The sequence below is a fragment of the Pollachius pollachius genome (genome assembly GCF_949987615.1).
Source record: "Pollachius pollachius genome assembly, chromosome: 14".
In the NCBI taxonomy this organism is placed as follows: domain Eukaryota; kingdom Metazoa; phylum Chordata; class Actinopteri; order Gadiformes; family Gadidae; genus Pollachius; species Pollachius pollachius.
In genome coordinates this window covers 18,584,238-18,606,614 of record NC_136947.1, presented here as the reverse complement: position 1 = coordinate 18,606,614, position 22,377 = coordinate 18,584,238, and the positions used below count along the sequence as shown (strand labels likewise).

The following is a 22,377-nucleotide window of genomic DNA, read 5'->3' as shown; positions in this document are numbered from 1 at the left end:
CTGAAAAAAGGTTGGGCACACTGGGTTTTTGTTCTTACTTGATTTCAAATAAAAAAAGATGAATACATTTGCATAAAGTTATCATATTTTGTCCATGCCCATGGTGAGTGTTAAAAACGTAATTCTCACAAAAAAATACTCTTTCCGGAGCCTTTTGAGCAGATAAAATAATGCGATTAATTTGCGATCAACTATGGAAAACAAGCGATTAATCGCGATTAAATATTAAATATTTCACCAGGACCGCACATTCTCGATGGATACATATGCAGCACAAAAGCAATTAAAAAAAAAGCTGATAAAAGTATTTTAAACATACTATGATTGCTGATCTTTATTAATCAATAATTTTTTACCTTGTTTCTACTTGTTAAATCTGCGTGCCTCAGCCTGCCTTTCATGTAGGAGAATTCATTCAAATGTAGATAGGATAAACTGGCCCCTGTATTAGTATTGGAATGAGGTGATGTGGCAGCGGATGGCATACATTTAAAAATACAAAAAATACCCAAATGAGGTCAAATACAAAAGTTATCTTATCATGAGGGTTGTGCGCAGTACAAAAGGCAGTTGAACACTATGATACAACCACAGTAAACTTCATGAGCGCATGCACAAATACACACACACACACACACACACACACACACACACACACATACACGTACATTACTTTATAGCGTCAACGAGAAAGGGAATAAAGAGAGAGGCCATATAGGAGCCACACAGCAGGTCATCTGGAGGGAAAGTGAGAGCAGCATTACATGGGTTATTCAGAACGTTTGGCGTTCTATCAGAGTGTAATTCCTGCTCTGCAGTGGCTTCTCGTGACTCCTTTAACTTGAAGAGTGAGTCCTCATGTGCGGTTGGCCAGGCAATGCAGCACAGCACAGCACAGCCTGGTGGATTATTCAATTTGACTTAAATAATCCATGCCCTTGGGCAATTGGAGGACTTTCTCACAGTTTTCTCTCCCACTGCCCGAAACGTTTAATGAGTACTTTAGAATCCATAAATTCATCTCTAAATTTATCCATTGTATTTCAGACCATTATTTCAGTCAAACCATAATTAAACTCTTCCATTTCTGAGCTTCTTCCAGCTGCCTCTGTTGGCTTCCTAGGGATCCCCAGGCAGGCTGGGTGGTCTAACCCCTCCAGCACAGCCTAGTTCTTCAACCCAGGGTCTTCTGACAAGTGGTTGTGCGCACCCAGGGAGCATGCTTCTTAAACGGTGCCCAAACCAGCCGGGAAACGTTTAAGAAGCAGGCACCGTTTAATAAGCAAGGTACTTGGTAAATGCCAAGTACCTGGCTATTGCTAGAGCTGCTGTCTCTGAAAGGTTTCCTTTCGTTTCTTATGAAGGACGCATTGCAATGGGTGAGCCCAGGAATGCAGTCAGACTGGTACATCAAGTGCTTTGAATCCACAACTTTCTTTAACCTCAGTTACTTGGACACCAACGAAAGCAGTATAAAACTGACAGTGATTTCATATCCAAAAATTAGATTTCTCGTCTGGGATTAATAAAGTTGACTTGATATTATTTAATAATTCTCCAATAAGATAACATGATGCCTGCAGCGACCCTCCCTGTGAAGTCGTGTCCCCCCAGGAGAAGACCACCGGGACCTGGAGTGGTTTGGTTGCATACCAGCCGTTCAACCAACACTCGGGTGCTGGGCCCTTAAGCGGGTGGTAGCGGAGAGAGGCCCGGTTGGTCTGACAGATACAGAATTTCGGCTCGGCCAATTGAGGACACCGAAATTCCTGTGGGTCTTCAGTGATGGACTGATATTCTAATGAGTGTGTCCTACTCTGGTATTCCCATAGTAAACTTGGACAGAAGGCAGCAGCCACACAACTGGTTAAAGACGGATGGATGACTTGATCTATAGGGCCTTGACCAAACCTGACACGCAATCACTAAATAAACTCATAAAGCCGATAATGAATTCCAACTAGATTGAATAGCACATGTGCATTGCATCATATGACTACAGTAATCTGTTGACATGCTTATCTGATTTGGATTTGCAAAGGGTGGTCAGTCATAAGCGACTAACATGGCTTGTCAAACTGGAGTCCCTCATTTAAAAAAATGGTCACATTTATTTAGCTTGTTATCAAATCACCAAACCAGAAGTTTCGACATACCAACTTTTGCTAATGTGATCAGCTAATGTCAATGTTATGGCACTAAAATAGAATTATGAACGCTACTCTCGTGCTCTCTCTAGCAGACCAAATGGGTTAAGGTGTATGTGGGTTGCGATTAATACACAACTAGCTGGAAATAATACACAACTAGTGCATTGAATGATGACAATTCCTCGATGAAAGCTCAAACTGTTAATATTATTTGAATAAAGGCATAGTTATGTGTCTATGTTAATTGTTTTCAACACACTTGAAATCAAGCTGCAGGTATGGATAATTTAATTGACTGAAAAATGAAGATGGCTTTAGTACTTCCTTCATTTTAATATCCTCCATATTTAGACCCATGATGCAATTGTCTGTAAGATTCTGATAAGCCTGTATTCATGTTTTTTAAAATCTGCTGTAGTTAATAGTCTTTGTAGAGATCGCTCCATATGCTAGTTTGTATGTGTTAATGTCTTTTTAAATTTTTAAGTTTTTTTTTCATGTGGGCTCACAAACCTGCCAATAAGTTCGATACATTCTATATCATCCTTGTCAAACAATAAATAATGTAAATAACTTGTAAAAGTGGTCACGAATTTATTTGCAGGTCCTCTATTAGAGTCCGTGGTTGAGTGTGTTAAGCGCCAGTCAGTGTTCATTCAGAATGTGTGTGCATGCGAGCGCTGCGTGCTCGGGCGGAGAAAGCGTGACGTCTGCAGGCGAACCAGCCAATCACAGCACGTGTTATACGGCCTATGATTGTACAGTAATACTATAGCCCCTCCCACTTATCTAACTGCAGCAATAAGATAGCCGAGGTCCAAGATCACTGATGACAAATCGAGCCGTTTTCAAGGAGCTGGGCTGTATTACATTCAAGAAGATATCATATACCTGCCGTGTATCATTATCATGACTTTGTAGTCCTCATCTGATCGAAGAAAATAGATCCGCGGTGCAGCAGAGGGGTGTGTGCTCGAAGCCCGAGAGAAGAGGCATGTCGGCCTGTGAATAATACTGCTTCTTTCACACTGTACCTGTATCTGAAACACCCGAGACGTATCCGTGAAGATTTGGATTCGGATTCATCGTCGACGTCTGTTGTTTCTACCCAGGGGCGCACATCGTCTCCATCGGCCAGGACTCGGTCTCCGGCCCCCCGGGTTAGCTGTTACCCCGCGGAGCATGCTAAAGAATGAGCCAAAGGGATACACTGGTTCATTTGTTTGCCGGAGGGTAAGCAACAGCGTTTGGCCCAAAATTAGTCAACTTTATTATCTGTATTGTGTCGAAACGAGTCGATATCTGTTGGAATGGATTTATTACAAAATACATGTTAACATACATGTTAATGTTACGCCGGGGTTGAATCCCCTGCTAGTCGTAGGTCTACGACGATCATAAAGATATTCCCCGTCATCACTTCAGATCTGTGTTGCTTGAATATTAACACTACTTTAAGGAAGAGATGGTCCTTGGTTCAGGTTCATACTGTTTTTATAATGGCCTACAAGTGAGCAGTTGTTCTGCTAGGTTGCGTTAACAACAATTAAAGGTGGAATTTAATAGATCTTATTCACATACTTGTGTCTAGTTGTCTATAAAATAGACTTAACTAGACTAAAATAATGAAGGTTAGCCTTTATCAAACCAAATTGCAGAGCAGACACAGTTTGGGTATTTGACAGATATGATGGCCACACGGTAATCATAGGGTTAAGGGTCAATGCAGTCCCTTTTATATTTATTGTGCTCGATTACCGGTCGATTCTATAGTTGTTCCCCCTCCATGCTTTTATTTAGTGTTTCGCAAGGTCTCGTGATGAAAATACTGTGATAAAGAAACATGCTTTATTTAAACTTTGAAACACAGAAGGCATCCTCTCGCAGCGTCACACACTTCACGCATGGCACTCAATACACACAGCCCCGAAAGTAGGCCAAAGGTCGGCCTGCCTCCGGTGCCTGCATACATGTGTGTCGGCCCTTTGGAAAGGCGAGAGTATATATAGCTGGAGCTATTGAAAAGGAGACGAGCATAGCAGATGAGAACACTACACAACACAAAGCTACAGCTCAGTTTCACAGCGGGGATCACTAATAGACCATTGGTTTTCCTGGAGGAACAACAAATTGAGCATGTACATTCACGCTTGTTGGCGATATGACAACAATGTCTGGTGAAGTCCGACCATGCAGCCTCATGGTCAGTCTGCGAATCTAGCACCGTAGAAAGTTCTAACTTTTGGCAATGGTTATCATAACCAAAATTGTTACTATTCTGTTCGGCTACATGCTGGCAACAACATATATTCTGTGTTGTTATTTTTGGACGGGTATGATCGGGTCAAATAGTGGCACCAGAAAGTTTACCTTCTTCCGTATTTTATTGTGTACGTGTTGTCAGTCATAACAAGCATAGCCAGACTAAGCCATGACTGGACACGTAACACTATGACTTCACAGCCCTATGTCACCATTCACGGGTTTTGGAGGTTTTACCGTAAACTTGGGTGGAAACACTTTCTGTTTTGACATCCTATTTTTCTTGTCTGTAAACAAAGCGTTGAACTTGCAAAGCGAATGCGTATCAGTTGCTTGTCACACTCTTATCACAATATTTCTTCCCTATCAAAATAGTGGGTCATTATAACTCTGGCCTTTTTAGATAAATTGAGTCTGAGATTAAGAAAAAAATCTTCCCTATCAAATGGACAAGATGGTGTAATTTCTACAGTCACCATTCTTCTCTGTGTTCCTCTTTACACCCCCCTGTCCCGAATTTCCTTTCCCTGTTCCTGGGGTATCTTCCCTTCCTTCTTCTCCTCCTAGATGTGGGGGTACAGTGGGCGCCATCTTGACCTGTCCTCTGGAGGTGGTGAAGACGCGGCTCCAGTCCTCCCATGTCACCTTCTACATCTCCGATGTGCAGCTCAGCACCGTCAACGGAGCCAGCGTGGCCCGCATGTCGCCGCCCGGGCCCATACACTGTCTCAAGTGAGTTTGAAGCCACCAATATGTTATTGGATTGGATTTTGGGTAACAAAACATAGTATCTCTCCTAACGATTCAGTAGCACAACTGCATTACTGCATATTGTTGTCCACACTTAATTCCAAAGTGGACCTTCATGTGGGAACAAGTAAATGATAAACACAAATGTTGCACAATAATTTGTACCTGTAACTATTAGTGGTTCACTCAAGAAAAAAATAAGAAAATAGAGCAACCTCGAAGTCACCGCGGCATTTTAGAGAACTCAAACTTCTTCTACGCTATAAGCTGCACTACTTTTCAGTATACACCGGGGGAATGAATGAAAAACTGATACAAATGGGTAGAACGTGATATGGATTAGCATCGGACGTTTCGAGAGATGCCTCCATGTCATGTCACAGAAGTGACCTTTGGAACGGTGAGGTCCCATGACTCCAGAGTGACTTGTGTTAAGACAGGCAGCCAAGCGTTATTAGGGACTGCTGCTCTCCCATTAGCCAACATTATGCTCTCCAATTGAGGCTACGTAGTGACTGGCTATTGTGCCGGAGCTAGGGTTACCTTGTTAACCACTGCCACACAACCTGTTCATGTAGCTACAGTATGGGACTTGCTACCTTGACTCTGTGGAAATATTGAAGTGAGGAGCTGATAGCTTGGTCCTGAACTTTGGATTGATGGGATGTTGCCAGGTCAGGGCACAAACTGCATTATCCCTTTGAACGGCAGTTCCTCTGTTTTTTATCCAGGTCAGGATTAAGAGAAAAGTTATGGTTTGTCTGTAGCTTCTGTGCTGAAAAAACAAGTTCAACTTCAAACTCAAAGTTTAAACATTTGTTCCATATTCATATGGGATATGAATATTCATATTCAAAACATTTTTGGCTCGTAACATAAGCTGGTAAAACATTTGTTTAAGCCATTGTTGACCCTCTGTGCTGATTGGACAATATTGATGATAATGTGGATTCCAGCTTCAGTCTGCTGCATTTGTCTTGGTAATCAAAATCTATATGTGTAAGCCTGGCATCGCTAGATAAATGCAAAGTGCAATTAGTCTGGAAGTCTGTTAATTTTTCGATTTCCAAGGGGCGTCTCCAATGAGCAACTAAAAAAAAGAATCTTCTTCTTCGTCATTCTTCTTTTAGTGAAAATATGCCTTCCAGTTGGTTTAATACTGTCTCGATAGTGGAATCAATAGACCATTCCACGTCAGCAGCAACCATCTTTGTTGTTGAAAATGCCTCTACGGCGTGCCTATGCACTATATTTATCCTTCCCACAATTCAGATAAATGGTTGTGATTGGTCGGTTTATCCTGCCTCAAATCGGATAAACGGTTGTGATTGTTCAGTCTATTTCGCACCCGGCAGAAATCATTTGTATGGGAGTGAAGCTAGACCTTATCTGCAGAGCAAATGAAACATACGTGCGAGATTCGTCTGGTTTCAAGGCTACGTATGTGTGGGTGTGTATGGAGTGCCATGATCATCTTTGAATCACAAATTTAGAAATGGTGTTTACCTGTGGCAATCCCCTCAGTGGCTCCATCTACAATCCTATCTTGCATTGTCCCATGTGTATTGGACCAAGTTCCCTGTTCAACCAGTACACAGCTTGCATTTTTGATTGCTACCACATGGCTATTGACATCAACAGTCCACGTTGGTATTACACATGCTATAGGGATCAGGAGGCTGAACTCGGAACAAAGAACCGTGTTCATTGTCAGACCTCCCATTGTAGAAGGGCTTCTTGATGTTCAATATGTTGATTTCATCCAGTATGTGTGCTCTAAAGGTGGACATTGTGCAGATATTTGGGACTGCTTGTATATACGGTTTATATTTCAATTGTCCATCCTAAGCTTGTTCAATAAATGTCGCACAACACAAATATGTGTCTTCCAGTGCCTCATAATGTTGCCATAACCGCCTTCAAATCTCAGTATAGTATTTTACAATGGCTTCTCCAATTGGAAATTAAGGTCAATGATATACCGACAAACTTTTATTTCATAGTACCACTTTAGGTCTTAGTCGCAATGAAATACTACTCAAGCCCTTGGGTCGTTAAAAAATTACATTGGACAAGCGCCAAGTGGTACTGTGATCAACTTTGGCATTTAGTTGTAGTGTTAGGACAAGACTCTGATGCCATGTGCTTTTCCTCAAGGGAGGTGGCCACGGGAGCTTTGAACAACAACACCACCACCAGCATGCACACACACACACACCACACCACACCATACCAGAATGGAGGAGCATGAGTAAGAAGAAGGAAACAGATAACTAGGTCAGAATGGAGGGTGGTGATCCAGCCCAGTAGGCGAACAGAGGAATGTTTATTCAAATGTGCTGCAGGACAGAATGCAGTGAAATGTTGTCTGTGGAGGCTCTGTATGCTTAACAAATGGTTAAACATCTAATAGATGGCTAAATGGATAGTTACTATGAGACATAAAGGAAACCACCTGAAACCGGCTGCCATCGTCTTAATATTACACAGTGGGAGATGCCTTTTAAGTCTTCTGAGGTAGATTTATATTATCTGTTCAAGCCCATGCACGGTGATTAAACCCTTTGCTTAATGTTGTGATGTTTATCCCCCCCCCAACCCTGAGAGGCTTACTAAATATAGGTTCACCACAGTGGTGGAAATAATCAGTATCAGCTCTGAGGCTGCGCACCACAGAAGTAAACAGGTTGGGGATTGCTGATTCAGAACTGGAGCAGACAACGATGATGACGTACTGAAGCGCAACATTTTATAACGGACGTCATGAAGCCAATACAGCTACTGTGCATCTAGTATCTTGTGATCTTCAAGCCCCGTTCTGGGCCTCTCGATCCTGGATTGATCATCCTCTAGCCTGTGTAGGAGGGCAGGCTTACAGGGGTTAGGGCTGGAATTCTTATCTGAGCTCTGAAATGTCCAGTAAGATTGTGTTGAGTTGTGCAAATAAACGTGACTGGTTAGTTTCAAATAGACAGTCTGCTTGGGGATATAATGAGAAGAAGCGCCTTGTTATCTGACCCCACGTGAATGAAAACCTGTTGATGCAACTCCATTAATGGTACATATTGATCACATTTGTTTATCGTTCAAGAACCAAAGTTCAATTGACTCATTGGGAGGTGGTTGGTTAACCCTATTGGGAATCTGGATACATTTTCCCTGGGGCCTCTCATTAAGCGTGTTGTGTAAGTAACACTGTTGTATTTGTATACTCCAAAATACATTGCTTTAATCCACTTAACTTGACATAATGACAGAAGGTAGAGGACTGATGGGTGGAAATAATAAATGTTTAGTTTACAAATAAAATGTTGTTCCTTTTTGTGATATAACAAAGACATGATTGATACCAAAGTACGAACAAAGATTTCCCATTGTTTAAATTCTGAAACTTTCAGGGTGATTTCAAACTCTTATCATACTCCTACTCAAACTTTGAACCTTTTTCATTCTTTAATTTGGGATACTGTGCCAGTATGCCAGCAATATTCTGTCAGGAACCTTATGGTTTCTTGATGAACAATGCATTTTTTTCAGGATAATTTTTTTCACTTTGATAGTAATTGATCTGAAAGCGTTCAGGGTTTAACTCCCCATTTGTCCCCATTCATTTTCCCTTCCATTCTACTCGGTTGCTAGGTTGATCCTGGAGAGAGAAGGACCTCGCTCACTATTCCGAGGTCTCGGACCTAACCTTGTGGGTGTGGCACCGTCCAGGTATGTATTGCATCACGGTCTAAAGTCCTTCTCTGATTGGACTTTATAGCTTAGCGTCTTCACATCTGCCTTAACCATGTGGGATTAGGACACACACACACACACACACACACACACACACACACACACACACACACACACACACACACACACACACACACACACACACACACACACACACACACACACACCCTTTGTGATGATATGGTTGGGAATCAAGCATTGTTATCGTTATCACATGTGAAATATTGCTCTAAGACTTGATTGAAAGGAAGCAGAAAACCACATGTGCGTCAGCAGCAATACCATAAACATCAGTTTTTAAAACCTTGCATTGCAACCGAAAATATTAATAGGTGAACCATTTTGACATGGTTTATGAATTTATCTGTTTAACTCTGTGGTCGGCTTAACATTAAAGTATGAAATGCAAGCAAACAAAGCAATGATGGCGTCAAAGCTGGGGAATTTGAATGGAGACTGGGCTTCTTATCCAGGCGGAAATTAATGATTTCAGTGGGTTAGCTTCTGTTGGCTCTGGGCTGTTTCTCGTTGCATAAGAGGCTTTACACTCGGCAGCAGCATCAGGAGCTGGTCAGCTGTAAAACAGCGATTGGCTGGTCATGTGACCTTTAATGTTGTTGTGGAGCATCCCAATGGGATGTTTTATAGGCAGGGTTATTGTTTATGTCGTCAACTGTGGGCATGCGTGTTTTGTCTTAGTGCTTGTTGGCTAGTTCTCCCTAGAGGCCTGGCCGTACCAAAATGTTTGCCTTCTCTGTCCTTGTCACGTATCTTTCTGCTGTGCTCTATATCAGCGTTATTATGTAATACTCCTCTCAACCACATTGCTATTTGGATCAGTGTTACTCAGCGCTAATTTTGAACAAAAGATGCCCTTGGCTTGCGTTTGACGTGTGTGTGTGCATGTGTGTGTGTGAGTACTTGGGGGCTTTCTGTCCAGCTGTGTAGGTGGAACAGAACATTTGACCATTCCAGCATGTCAAACTGTAGGAAACTATTATAACATAAGGAGAGAGCCCAATTATACAACATCAGAATATTTATAAAATCTTGGACGGGCTTATTTCAACTATTGGACTACTACAAAATTCCAATTTACTGCTGTATGTGATGGATATAATTTGTTTTTAGTTCATCCTGCCAGCTAGCTTGTACACTTTATTTTGGTTGCACTAAGACACATAGGTCGACATGACCTGGCAAACGCACCAATCAAAATGGTGTTGCCCTTCCATGGACATGGATATTGAAGCATCATGGCTTGTTGGCGAAAGCCAGTAATGGGAGAGAGAATTTCCAACGAGCAAGCATCTCCTGCCAACAATATCACAGAGAAATGGTTGTTATATAATAAAGAACAACAGATGAGTTACACAATTGCATGAAATGGCATGTGCCCGCAGACCCACACACAGACCCTCCAGGGACTAACCGGGACCAACGTGATGTGTGGGAGGAGGCTCTCAGGGCTCTGGGTTTGTTCTGCGCTGTGGACATACTTTGGATTCACTAAATCCTCATTTTAGAGAGGGATGGTTTGAATCAATGTGTTGGAGTTCCTGCTCTGCGAGAACAAGGCATTGGGGATTCGGGCTGCACTGTGCAAACACGTACACATGCTCATGCACATTAGCGCCCACACACACGTGCAGACCCTCGTGCACACTCGTACTCAAACAGGGTGAAAGATAAGCTCCCCTCAGAGGCTCGGTAGTGTCTTGCCCCTCTGTGGTATTCTGTATTCAGCTCCCCTGCACACACTAAGCATGCTTTTACTTCTTAAATTTACTTTATGCTTTAACCACAATTTGTTTGAGTGTAACAATTGTCTGTTAATAATTTATATTCCTGCTTTATTATGTCCCCGGTGGCATTGTGACCTTGACTCGCCCTTAACCTACATAACCATTCACGCTGTTATCCTGCGGTGCCTGTTCTGTTTGTGTAGGGCAACAGTAGCTCAGTGGGTAGAGCGGGTTGACTGTTAACCAGAAGGCTGCTAGTTTGATCCCCGGCTCCTCCTAGCTGAAGCTCGATGTGTCCCTGAGCAAGACGTCTAACCCTGACTGCTCCTGACAAGCTGGCTGTTGCCTTGCGTGATCAACTCCGCCATCGGGGCGTGAATGTGTGTATGAAGGTTGTTAGTCGCTTTGGATAAAAGTGTCAGCAAGATCACCCAAATGTAAATGTATTGAAAGCCCCTGCAGCGGCAGGGCTTCAGCCCATCTGAATATCTCCCCTTACCATTTTGTTTGTTATTTCTGGTGCGGTGCAGGGCCATCTACTTTGCCGCCTACTCCACCGCCAAGGAGAAGTTAAATGGAGTGATGGAGCCTGACTCCACCCCGGTTCACATGGTGTCCGCAGGACTGGCAGGTAACCACTCCTCCTAAACCCCGTCCCACCCACTCCAGTCCCACCCCCTGCTGTCTACCTGTCTCTATTTGTGCTGCCAGTCTGTCCCTGTCTGTCTCTTTATGTGTGTCAGTCAGTCTGTCTGACAGCTGCTGGATGGTGTAGCTCACTGTCAAGCTTCTTAATGCAAACTTACACGAGTTTGTATCTTTTATGTAGGTGCATCGAAAATACATTTTATTGGCATTTTTTATATCTACGTTTCACATTCCCCATATAGAAATGGTATGTGTAAGAAGATTGTTTTAGAATGTGTGGTTCATTTTGTTTCATTTTTTTCTGTTTCTTTAGCGATTTATGCTAAAGCAGAATACTAGTTTTGTTTATGGTTCATATCTAGCTCCCTCTAATATGAGAATAATACGAAAGCACAATTTAAGACTCTCTGGATCAAAGGAGTTGCATAACACAACTAACACATCCACTATAAAACTTTATTACTCGCCTAGACAATGGACTTGCTTTGATGAACTGTTATCATAACCAATGTGGTAAATACTTATCACCAGTGTTGGATCGTAAACTTAAATGAAACTTAACTGTCAAGTTAACTACAGAGAGATTTCATCTCTGCTATGGTACTCTGTAAGAAAGCAGGAAACACTCTTATCAGCTTATCTTTAGATGGGACGATATCCCATAGATGCATTGCTTAACTTTGGTAAACTGTGTACGGATGCGAAAATAGCGGGTTAAAATCCAAATCAGCCATTTTGCCAAGAAAACCTGACGAGGTCCTTAAAGTTTGGGTTGTGCTTTCCTCCACCACATCGCCAACTGTCTCCCGTCTCCTCCGTTTTGTCCTGTCCTTGTCCCGCTCTTTATTTTTATTTCTGAATCTCCATCCCCTTGTTTTAAAACGTCTTCTTCACGGCCTCCCATGATATGGTTTAACATCCCAGTTGTTACTTGAACAGTGTTGCCTGGGCCCCCCTTCTGTGCTCTGTGTGTGTGTTTAGAGGAGAAAGCACGGCCACAGCTGGGGCTCAGCTGGGCCCCCCGGCACTCGGGCGGACGAGTTAAGGTAGCACCCCATTTCCTTACACTGGTATGATGATAACCATGGTGCATTGCTATTCCGTTGTCTAGTTCTTCAATGTTTACAATGATAATGGGCTCTTGGTGCATCTGTCTGCATTGTCGTAGTAGCTCCGCAGCCTCGGGACAACCCGGCCGCTGTCTAGTCCCGGCACGGCGCCGGTGTGTTGCCGTGCCGCGCACAGCACAATGAAGAAGAACAAAAGTTGAAGCCGATAGGGTCACGAGTGACATTCCTGCCGAATTCTTTTAGTTGTCAGTGTGCAAGAAATGCTAACCTTGTCAGCGTCTGACAGAGCTGCGTCTGTCGTGTTCGTCATTTTGTTCGTCATCCACCATTTGAAAAATGTTCTGTCATTTCATCAGGGAACATTTCCCATTCTTTTGTATGCTTTCTTTTTTCCATTTATTATTTTAACTACACCGACAAACTATTAGAACCGGCCTAGTTTTGTAACTTGACACAATGACTTTGTAGTAGGAGGCCAGGCTTTTTCCCATGCGTAAATACGTTTCTGTTGCTATTCCAGCTGCCAATATTTATACACCAGCCTGAAGTATAACTGCTGTTATGACCCGACCTTGAGCCTAACTGACCCAAATAACTAAATCATGTAAGTATTTAATAGAATACTTAGAAATAAGACATACTCGATTATGGATTAGTGAGGCATAAGTAGTCTGTCATTTGTATTATCGTACAGGGCTTTTCAAGGTCACAATGCTAACAGTCAATCTATCATAGACTACAGTTTGTGCTTTATGCCAAATCTTGTGTCGTTAGTCTCGCCATTGCCAGTCCCCATCTCTTGCCAGTTGCTATTCCGGAGAATGTGTGGTGTCTATGAATGTAGGCCAAACTTGTATGGAGAAAGGTGCACTGTTCTCCTAGGTATTCCTAGAGTTGCACCAGGGGTTAGACCCACATATAGAACCTCTTTTAATATTGCAAGCAAGTGTGCAACAGCTGCAGTGGTCTATTGCAACATCGCTTCTAAAAACGGTATAAAAGCTGATGTGGAGTGTGTACGTCAAGAACATCTTTGTTTTAAATTGAGATTATTCTTTCCTGTAGTTGCATAGGATCCTCCTTTTGTGGGTCCTCTCAGTCAGAGGCTAAATGGTAATGTCAATATTGGACTATTGTGTTAGCAACTCCAAGGGATGCAGTTTAATATTGGGTAAGCAAAAGCAAGTGGCCTTTAGCAGGGGCGACACTTTGCTCCTTTTCATATAGTTTGATTAATTTTTTTTCTAGATCAAAGTAAACCTGGAAAAATAATGTTGTGTGGGTTTCCAAAAAATGTTCTGTCAAGTTTGCTTCGGTTCTATTTTGTGTTGCATTCATCCATGCTTCATAACCCTGCCAATGAGATCCCCTTCTCTGCATTTCATCACCATCCACAGAAACATTTTAAAATGCAGAATGACAAGGTTAGCATTTTCACCTGTGTCCCCATCACTCACCACGGCCTTTAAGATCATCGGCTTCCTACAGTCCAACAAAGTTTCCCCGCGATTTAGCTTCAGGATTTAATTTCGTCACTGTCCAGTACTCTCTAGTGTCTTATTCTCTCTTCATAATTCAATTGATCTGAGTCCACTCTGTTGTGGCCATGGGTTGTGAGGTGATGGTAACAAACATACAAACACAGTCCCGTTGATCTGTTTTCTGACTGGGCTTTAACAGGATTGGGTGGGACATATTCAATATCAGGGCTTCATCTTGCGTGAGTTGGATTTACTTTATTTATTTAAAGCCAACCTCTGACCATCTTTATTTTAAGTAACTGCTATATATGATTTACCAGTAGGTGAGAGGGGACCTAAAGGGCCATCTGAGCCATCAGGGGAAAGATGAGTGGAGGAATGACCTGCCGCTCATCTCCTCTCGACCTCCTCCATTTAATATAAATGAAGTGGGGGAGGGGGTTGGGGCTGGGCCTGGTTCGTTCTGACTGCTGCTTGTGTGTTGGAACAGAAACTGTGTCTATTTTAGGGCTTTACTGTAAAGCTTTCACCTCTGAGTGATTGAGTGGGATACCCCCCCCACCATCTGAACCCCCCCCCCCCCCCCCCCCCCCCCCCCCCCCCCCCCAAATATCTGCAGGCTGCTAGCTGCAGCGGTGAGGCACTGGAGGAGCTTTGCCCCTCCCTCGTGAGTACCTGCCATAGACGTTACCTCCATCCAACCCCATGCCTCTGCTCTCCTCTCTCTGCTCTCTCTCCCTCTTGGTGTTCCTCCTATGCTCCCTCCACCTCAGACTCTCGCCATCCTCTCTCTCTAGTGTGGTAGTGTGTTGCTTGTTACACTAGTCGTCACAGACTCGTACAGCCGCCCGCTACTCACAGCTACTTGCTAGGATCAGTGTTGCATTGCCTTGTGACATAGTGGATCGCAGACAGCGTCTTAGTCCTTCAATTTGTTGCTAAGTGCACCTTATTAATTGTTTCATTGGATCACCTTTTGATAAAGTGTTTTACTTGTTGTCAAACTACAAACCCCACTATTGTGGTCAATCAAACCTGTATCATCGTTTGAGATAGATTATTATTTACCAAGCTAAACTGATGGTCACAGACTGTGCAGTGAATGAATTAGGGTTGAATGGCACAGCTCGTATTTCCCTTACTACTTCGGCCTCGGAAACTTCCCAATTTAGCACACTTGAATAATTGAAGAGGCTTCCTCCATTTTGTATTTTCCACCCTCTTGTACCAATGCCTTTTGGGCATATGGCCAAATTTCACTCCGTCTATGATCGAAGAAATGCCAACATGCATAATTTCTTCTGTAATGAAAGATTAATTTGCCATGATTGGGCAAAAGCTCCTGCAGGGCCAAGACTAATATTGATGCATGATGTATGATCTGACATGTAAATGGCATTGTGATGCAGTATTTGTAAAGCCTTAATAAAAAGTTGCGGGTACATAATGGATATCACAAGCAGTCTCTTACAGCTACCATAACTGCCGAATTATACTTCAAGTGAATAAAGACAATATTTTATCCAGGCAGTTCAAGATTAAGAGCAGATGGTTATAAAATAATAGACCCAATTCAGTTTTTCCAACTCAAGAACGATTTCCATTTACTTCTCTGTGAAAGTGGTGGTTTAAGTTACAGCACATTAGTTTGGTTTGGAATAGACCTGGGATAGTCTTTCAACCAAAGAGGATCAATAGTCTCATAACTAATTTAGAAAAGCATTAAGAGATAAGGCGTCCATTGACTTCATCCCCCCCCCCCCCCCCACCCTTATCTGTACTCGCTCATGAGGTCTAGACTCTCCCCTCATGCACTAAACTTATGTAACACAGTTCCACGTATCACGTTCCATGCAGATGCCACCTGATTGATCCTGTTTGGTGAAGTGCTTCCCGCTCGGCTCCTAGTCTAGAACCCTAGAGTATTGAGCTTTGCTGGCTCCACTGTGTCCTATTCTGTGTGTATTGTGTGTTTGTCCCTGCTGCTGTCTGAACCTCTGAACTCTATTTCCCAGGGTTCACCGCCATTACTGCCACCAATCCGATCTGGCTGATCAAGACACGCCTACAGCTGGATGCCAGGTGACTAGCGCTCTATTCTCTGCTACCATTGTCTAAGGAAATACCTTACTACTGCTATCTCTGGTGGGGTAGCGTTATCAGTGGTGTTGTTTCTATTTCACTTGGTATGTTGACAGTCAACAAAAGCAACTGTTATGCTATAGGCCTTAAAAAGCCAGTGTGTGTTTCTGCTAGAATTGAAACATAATGCGATGTAATTTTTATTTTATTTTTTTTACATCGGAAAGAGGGGGCTTGTCATCCCCATGGTTGTGACCTAAGGCACCTTTATGCTACTTTTTTAGTACTATTATGTATGAGCGTTATAATAAGAGATGTTGTATAGGATTTCTGCCACACAATGTAGAGTTATACTATGGGTGTATGGGAGGTTAAACCCTCACTCAGACCAGGACATTAAATATATCGCTGCTCAGACGTGTTTATAGTCACATAGTGTTGTGGGGAGAATGGCCAAAACAAAGGATTTAACCAAAAATTGTATCTAAATTAGGGACTTACTGCAGTAAAAGTGATGAACGTCATCGATTTCTATGTTGACGGTCCAATAAGACAAATGACCACGTTTTAAACAAAAGAAAAACTGGTTTGGGTGCACTGGCTCTCTAGGTGTTGTCCACAGCATAAGTCACCACAGGCTCCAGAGCACAAAGCATAACACAGACTCACACCGTGACGGCCCACGACGCCCCTGACATTCTTTATTCTTACGCTCTCCCTCGCCCAAAGAAGCCGGGGGGAGCGCCGCATGAACGCCTTCGAGTGCGTGCGGCGGGTGTACCAGGCGGATGGCGTGCACGGCTTCTACCGCGGCATGTCGGCCTCCTACGCTGGCATCTCGGAGACGGTCATCCACTTCGTCATCTACGAGAGCATCAAGCGGCGCCTGCTGCAGTCCAAGGCCCAGGCCAACATGGACGAGGAGGAGGAGACGGTTAAGGACGCCTCCGACTTTGTGGGCATGATGCTGGCCGCCGCCACCTCCAAGACCTGCGCCACCTCGTTAGCTTACCCACATGGTGAGAGATGCACACGCACTGCAACCTAGCAACAGAGCCTTGGTTTGATTGTTGACCGGCGTGTGATAGATGCATTCGAGCTGAAGGATTTGGCGTAGTTTGCTAAGACTCAATGTAAATTGAGCCATTGACATCCATTATATTAAAGCGTTCTGCAGATCACAGAGCTGTACCTCTGGATACAGGCATTAGGCTCGGTTTTTTTTCTCCAATTTTGCCCCCAAACTAACAAATCCATTTTGATTCTGTGTTAATAGCCGTTGTGCATGCTCATGGACTGAGAGACGAGCAGTTTGTTCCATTAGTATATTAATAGAAAAAAGCAAAATATTATATTTGGCTCTTTTCTCTCGCTTTTTTGTTCTGTATGTGTTTTCTCTCACATTATTTTTGTCTCTAATTCTCTTGCCCCCTCAGAGGTGATCCGGACGCGGCTACGAGAAGAGGGCACCAAGTACCGCTCCTTCTTCCAGACCCTGGTCCAGGTGCCCCGGGAGGAGGGCTACCGCGCGCTGTACCGCGGCCTCACCACACACCTCGTCAGGCAGATCCCCAACACGGCCATCATGATGGCCACCTACGAACTGGTCGTCTACCTGCTGCACAGTTAGCTGCTTTCCCAAGTTGGCGGCTCTCGGACACAGGAAGTAGCCAACAACTGTTCTCTGGCCAGAAGTAGAAGAAGTAGTAGTCTTTTAAAAAGAAAGAAGGAAAGTTGGTTAAAGAAGAAGAAGATAGTGGAGGAGGAAGAGGAAGAAGAAGATGATGTTCCCAACAGCGTATGGAATGTCCAACATGGCTCTACTTAGCCTCCTTCCATGGAAGGAGAACTAAGTCAGTTGTCTTTACTCTGTGACAGAGATGATAATGTGAAATGGGAATGCTTGGTTACAGTCTGGATTTTACACAATGGTGGCGATGTTGAAAAACCAAAACGTTTACGTGGAATTTGCAAAAATCTCTTGAAAGTTTTGTTTTTAACTGATAACATTTCAGCCTCTTCCGAGTGTGAAGATGCCTTTCCACTGTGGAAAAGGCATCTCCCCTGGCCTCATTCATTTAATAAGTCTACTGAGCCTGAGAAATGAGGGCAGAGGATGCAGGAGTAGTGGGATTGGGAGAATGTAAAGGAAAAAACATGTGCGTTTTTCGCCGTTACTACATACACGCTTATTAACAAGGCGACGTTCAGATGGTAAAGAAACGGTCCCTGCTTCTGGCACTACAGAGAGATTGTCTCCAAGCATTCCCTGATGCTCCCGCATTCAGCCCGCCACCCGGGCTCTGAGGGTTCATACCTGAACAGTACAAGTAAGAACTCAAAAAAGTACACTCGTCACCTGAAAAGATGCCTCAGACACTAACCAGTGCTATCGTCCATTTAATCTCAAGGCTCACGCTTTATCCATTGTGTGGGTGAGCCACACAAGCATGTGCGTAGCACGTGGTGCTGCGCTCCGTGTGGAAGTAGACGGTGCTCACTAGACGACCGCTTGGTCCCTATCTCATTGAACGTAAACGGTTTGCACGGGGGGCGGGTGGGGGGAGACGGACATAACTGAAACTCGCTGGTCCTATGGAAGCTGCTGTGTCTTCTGTGTTGAGTATGTGGGTGCCTTATACAGGGTTTTAGTCAGTAGAGATATTTGTCTACAACTACAAGCATAGGAGTTACCATGGGTCCCTGTTTCCAAATAAGATGTGTGTGTGTGTGTGTGTGTGTGTGTGTGTGTGTGTGTGTCTTGGTACGTTTTTGTGTTTTACTGTGTGTACACATTTGTATGCACGGTGTATGTGAGCGAGTATGTGAATGTCGGTGAATGCATGGTTTGACTGGGATCAAGTGATTTCCGTGAGTGTATTACTTTTATTCTGAAGTAGATTCATCCTGTCGTGTTTCCTTCATGTTGTGATACACAAGGTCTGGAGTGAAGGCTTTCTCCACAGTATTAGCAGCTCCACCCATGTCTGGCTGTGTCTCTTCCTCCAGTGGCTTCCCACCTGATGTTATATTATGCACTTTCGTGGCCTTTGAGGGCTTGTGCTTAGCATTTTACTGTGTGACAAATTTGAACCTTGTACATTGTAAAGAAACCACAAAAACCGGTATTCATGTATATTGAAAAGGTATTTTGCTCAACATTTCTGATATAATATATATATTGTACAGTTCAGAGTATTCCACACTTGTGTAGGATATTCATTTGTGTGTGTGCGCGTGTGTATTATTGGCCTACATATCTGCATCACGTTTTCTTTTCCACATTTGGCTTTGGATCCACTAAACCCCCCAGCTGGTTGAGGTGGATACATGGTTTGCATTTGAACCTTCTTGCAACACGGTGTTTGTGTTTTTTATTTTGGTTTATTTTTGTTCAAAGATGCACACGTTTTCTCTGTGCGTCTGCTTTACTGTATCGCACAATGCTACCTGCCGCGCTAGATGTCAGGTATTGGTCACTAATTGGTCACTAGGTAAATATAAAAGAAAACATCTTCTTTGCAAGTTTTCCATCAATTCTTTAAATCGATTGATATCTGATATCGCTATATCTTGGACTCCGCTGCAATTCATCCAAAGCTTGTTCACTCCCAGGGGTCTGGGTGATGCTCATTACTGGATCGACCTATTTTCCTTTTGTAGACAAGGCAATACAAATAGGTCTAACCCCTTGAACGATACTTTGGACACTGTTTCTACATTATATAGACAGTGTGGTGTTTAGAAAGTGATCCTTGAATAACTAACTCTCGATTAAACGTCCTTGTCGTATGTTGATATTTTCTTAGAGACCCCTTAAGCAGAATAATTTAGTCTTTTCTGTGGTTGATGTTGAAGGATAAGACGGTGATGCTGCTTTCAAAGACCTCATATTGATTTAAATTTAACTTTGCCTTGTGTAACAGTCTAGAAATGTCCCCAACGGAGCCCTCTATAGAGTTTTAATGGTACAATCACACCTTTCCGTCCCAGCTGAATGAGCCCTAGGCTATATTCTCAAATGATGGTGCGAGTAAAATTCCAGTAGGCTAGACTTCCATGAGGTTGATCAGTTTGAGGTTGTGGAAACATTCGCTAATTAACCTTCAAAGCATCAACGCCTGATGTGGAATTACCAAAATGTGACAAAGAAAGCCTGTGCTATGCAAGTGCTCAAGTGAACTGAATGAACTTTATTTTGTATGATTTAACTGTATTTATGCCAATACTACAATTCTACAGACATGTCCGTGGTGCATTATCTAGCAAAACAAAATGTTTTATGACCATGCTCCATTGTTGTTTTTGATTTTTGGATAAAAGGTCAATAAAACTATTTGCAGCTGAGATGTTTGTTGTTTAATTTGAAGGCACAACACTATGCCTGTACGTGTAGGCCTACTCGCTGAATGTACTACTCGCTCCAATACATGGAGCAGCCGTTATGTCTGCTGACAAACAATCCAAGCCCCCTGCGACCTTCGAGCCAACCGTTCGCTTCTCTCTTCTTTCGGTGCCCCTGATCTGCAGCTTAAAGGTTTCTTTCAATCTAAAGTTCAATCATCCTTCTCCGACCCAGACAAAACTATTTCATATACACTAATTTCCCCAACCGCCTGCTGATGACACCTGTCCTATATCCGTCTCTTCATCTACTTTAAAGGGGACATATCATACCACCAGGTGTGAGTGTGATTAGCCATTACAAGCCGTTTTCAAAATGTGCAGCATTGTGCCATCAGGTGGGCGTGTCCATCTAGATGTGTGACGGATAGATGTACACGCCAACCTGTGATGTAACAATGCTGCACATTTTGAAACCTGCTTGTAATGGCTTATCACACTCACACCTGGTGGTATGATATGTCCCCTTTAACATACTATTCCATGGGGTGAGATACTTGGTCACCTCCCACCTCACATCCAGCTGCCCTCTCGACCTGTGCCCCTCTAACCTTCATTCTATTGTTCCTGACCCTCCTCCCTCTGTCTAATTAAGACCTCTTTGGCAGCTGGTGATTTTCCCAACACTCAACCCCCTCATTTAAACAAACCTATCACTGTAAAGAATTACAGTCCTGTCTCTCTTCTACCAATTATTTCCAAAACACTCAGGGTCTGCACTCTCCCGTCCATATCTTACCTCAAGGATCGCACTCGGTCATCTGGAAAAAAGCGGTGTCTGAACCTTGGGGTCTTACTACTGGGGTCCCTCGGGGTTCTGTTCAGGCCGAGCACGCATCAGTCCAGGTTCTGCATCTCGCGTCTAGACTGCTGCACCTCTTTATAACTGGCATGGTTCTTGCACATTATGGTATGTATATTCATGGTAGAATGCACTTATTGTAAGTCGCTTTGTATAAAAGCGTCAGCTAAATACATGCAATGTATACTATGATAAGGCCTACAACAATAGGATTGTTCTTCCATGATCAATATGATGCGTCATTGTGATACACACGGGTCGAGTTCTTCGCAGTTTCTTTTGCACAAAAGTAAAATCCTAAATAAATATTGATAGATCGTTACCTAGGCTGATAAAAACTTTGTTTTTTCACGTCTCACAGGATTAACGCTGTGGCAGTTTCAAACACACCAAAGTCCCCCCATAATGAGAAATACTTTCACCATTAATTATTAAACAAGGACCAAAACACCAGTACTACAAATACCATTCCTTCTTCCTTTACTTCCAAAACGGACTAGGCCACTGCGATCTGACGCCAAGATGCAGAAGTCAGATATCCTCTACGCGAACCCAGTGATGCGTGCAGAGGTCAATGGGTGCGTGCAGAGGTCACTGGTGCGTGTAGAGGTCACGCATGTTCGCAGGAGGAGACGACACTCAGTGATTCTGGCTACGACCTTGCAAAACAAACCTCGAAATGGGCTCAGCTGCCTCATCAAGAATATTGCCTTTCTACTTAAAACCCACCCAAGATACAGAATAAATAGCTACCTAGGCAGGAAACCGTCCGACACATCAGACTGCGCTATCCATTTCCCATCCGTGCACTTCAGCTCTAGTTTCACTAGAGGGAGCCAGATAAAACCTAATCCGATACACTGTTCCGATCAGCTCTTACAAACTGTTCAGATTGTTTTGCCACTGAGTTCCATACAGAGTGTGCACACAAATAGGTAGGCGAAGAGCCTTTTCATTTATCCAAACGTTTTACAAGGCTTAAACACGTTGTAAAACGTAGCCCCTCCTTATACAGTCTTACTTCTTCTTGTGTCTAAACGGCATAGGCGTACATATAAAATCATGAATTGAACAAATGCAGAAGTATCACATGGATGTAGATAAATGGATGCTGAAGGAAAATTTCTGTCCTATATATATGCAATTGATATGCTATCAATAGCAGGCTATACTGTACATGCTGCTATACAGAATCATACTCCACTATTGACTGTATTCCATTATCCAGTTAAGTCAAATAGC

General features: G+C 43.2%; 1 protein-coding gene across 1 annotated transcript; it reads left to right on the top strand.

Moving 5' to 3' along the window:
* Window positions 1–2,964: 2,964 nt before the first annotated feature.
* slc25a36a (solute carrier family 25 member 36a) lies at window positions 2,965–20,246 on the top strand. Its single transcript, XM_079751053.1, has 7 exons — window positions 2,965–3,383; window positions 4,980–5,144; window positions 8,802–8,879; window positions 11,179–11,279; window positions 15,863–15,929; window positions 16,659–16,948; window positions 17,366–20,246. The coding sequence occupies exons 1-7, from the start codon at window positions 3,343–3,345 to the stop codon at window positions 17,557–17,559; spliced, it is 936 nt and encodes a 311-aa protein (XP_079607179.1). The 5' UTR covers window positions 2,965–3,342; the 3' UTR covers window positions 17,560–20,246.
* Window positions 20,247–22,377: the final 2,131 nt, after the last annotated feature.

What these genes read in the sequence shown, in the direction of transcription:
- slc25a36a (XM_079751053.1), top strand. Translation starts at nt 3,343, where the DNA reads ATGAGCCAAAGGGATACACTGGTTCATTTGTTTGCCGGAGG. An exon ending in CGCCTACAGCTGGATGCCAG is followed by an intron (nt 15,930 to 16,658) that starts GTGACTAGCGCT and finishes CCTCGCCCAAAG; the next exon opens with AAGCCGGGGGGAGCGCCGCA. An exon ending in CTCGTTAGCTTACCCACATG is followed by an intron (nt 16,949 to 17,365) that starts GTGAGAGATGCA and finishes TTGCCCCCTCAG; the next exon opens with AGGTGATCCGGACGCGGCTA.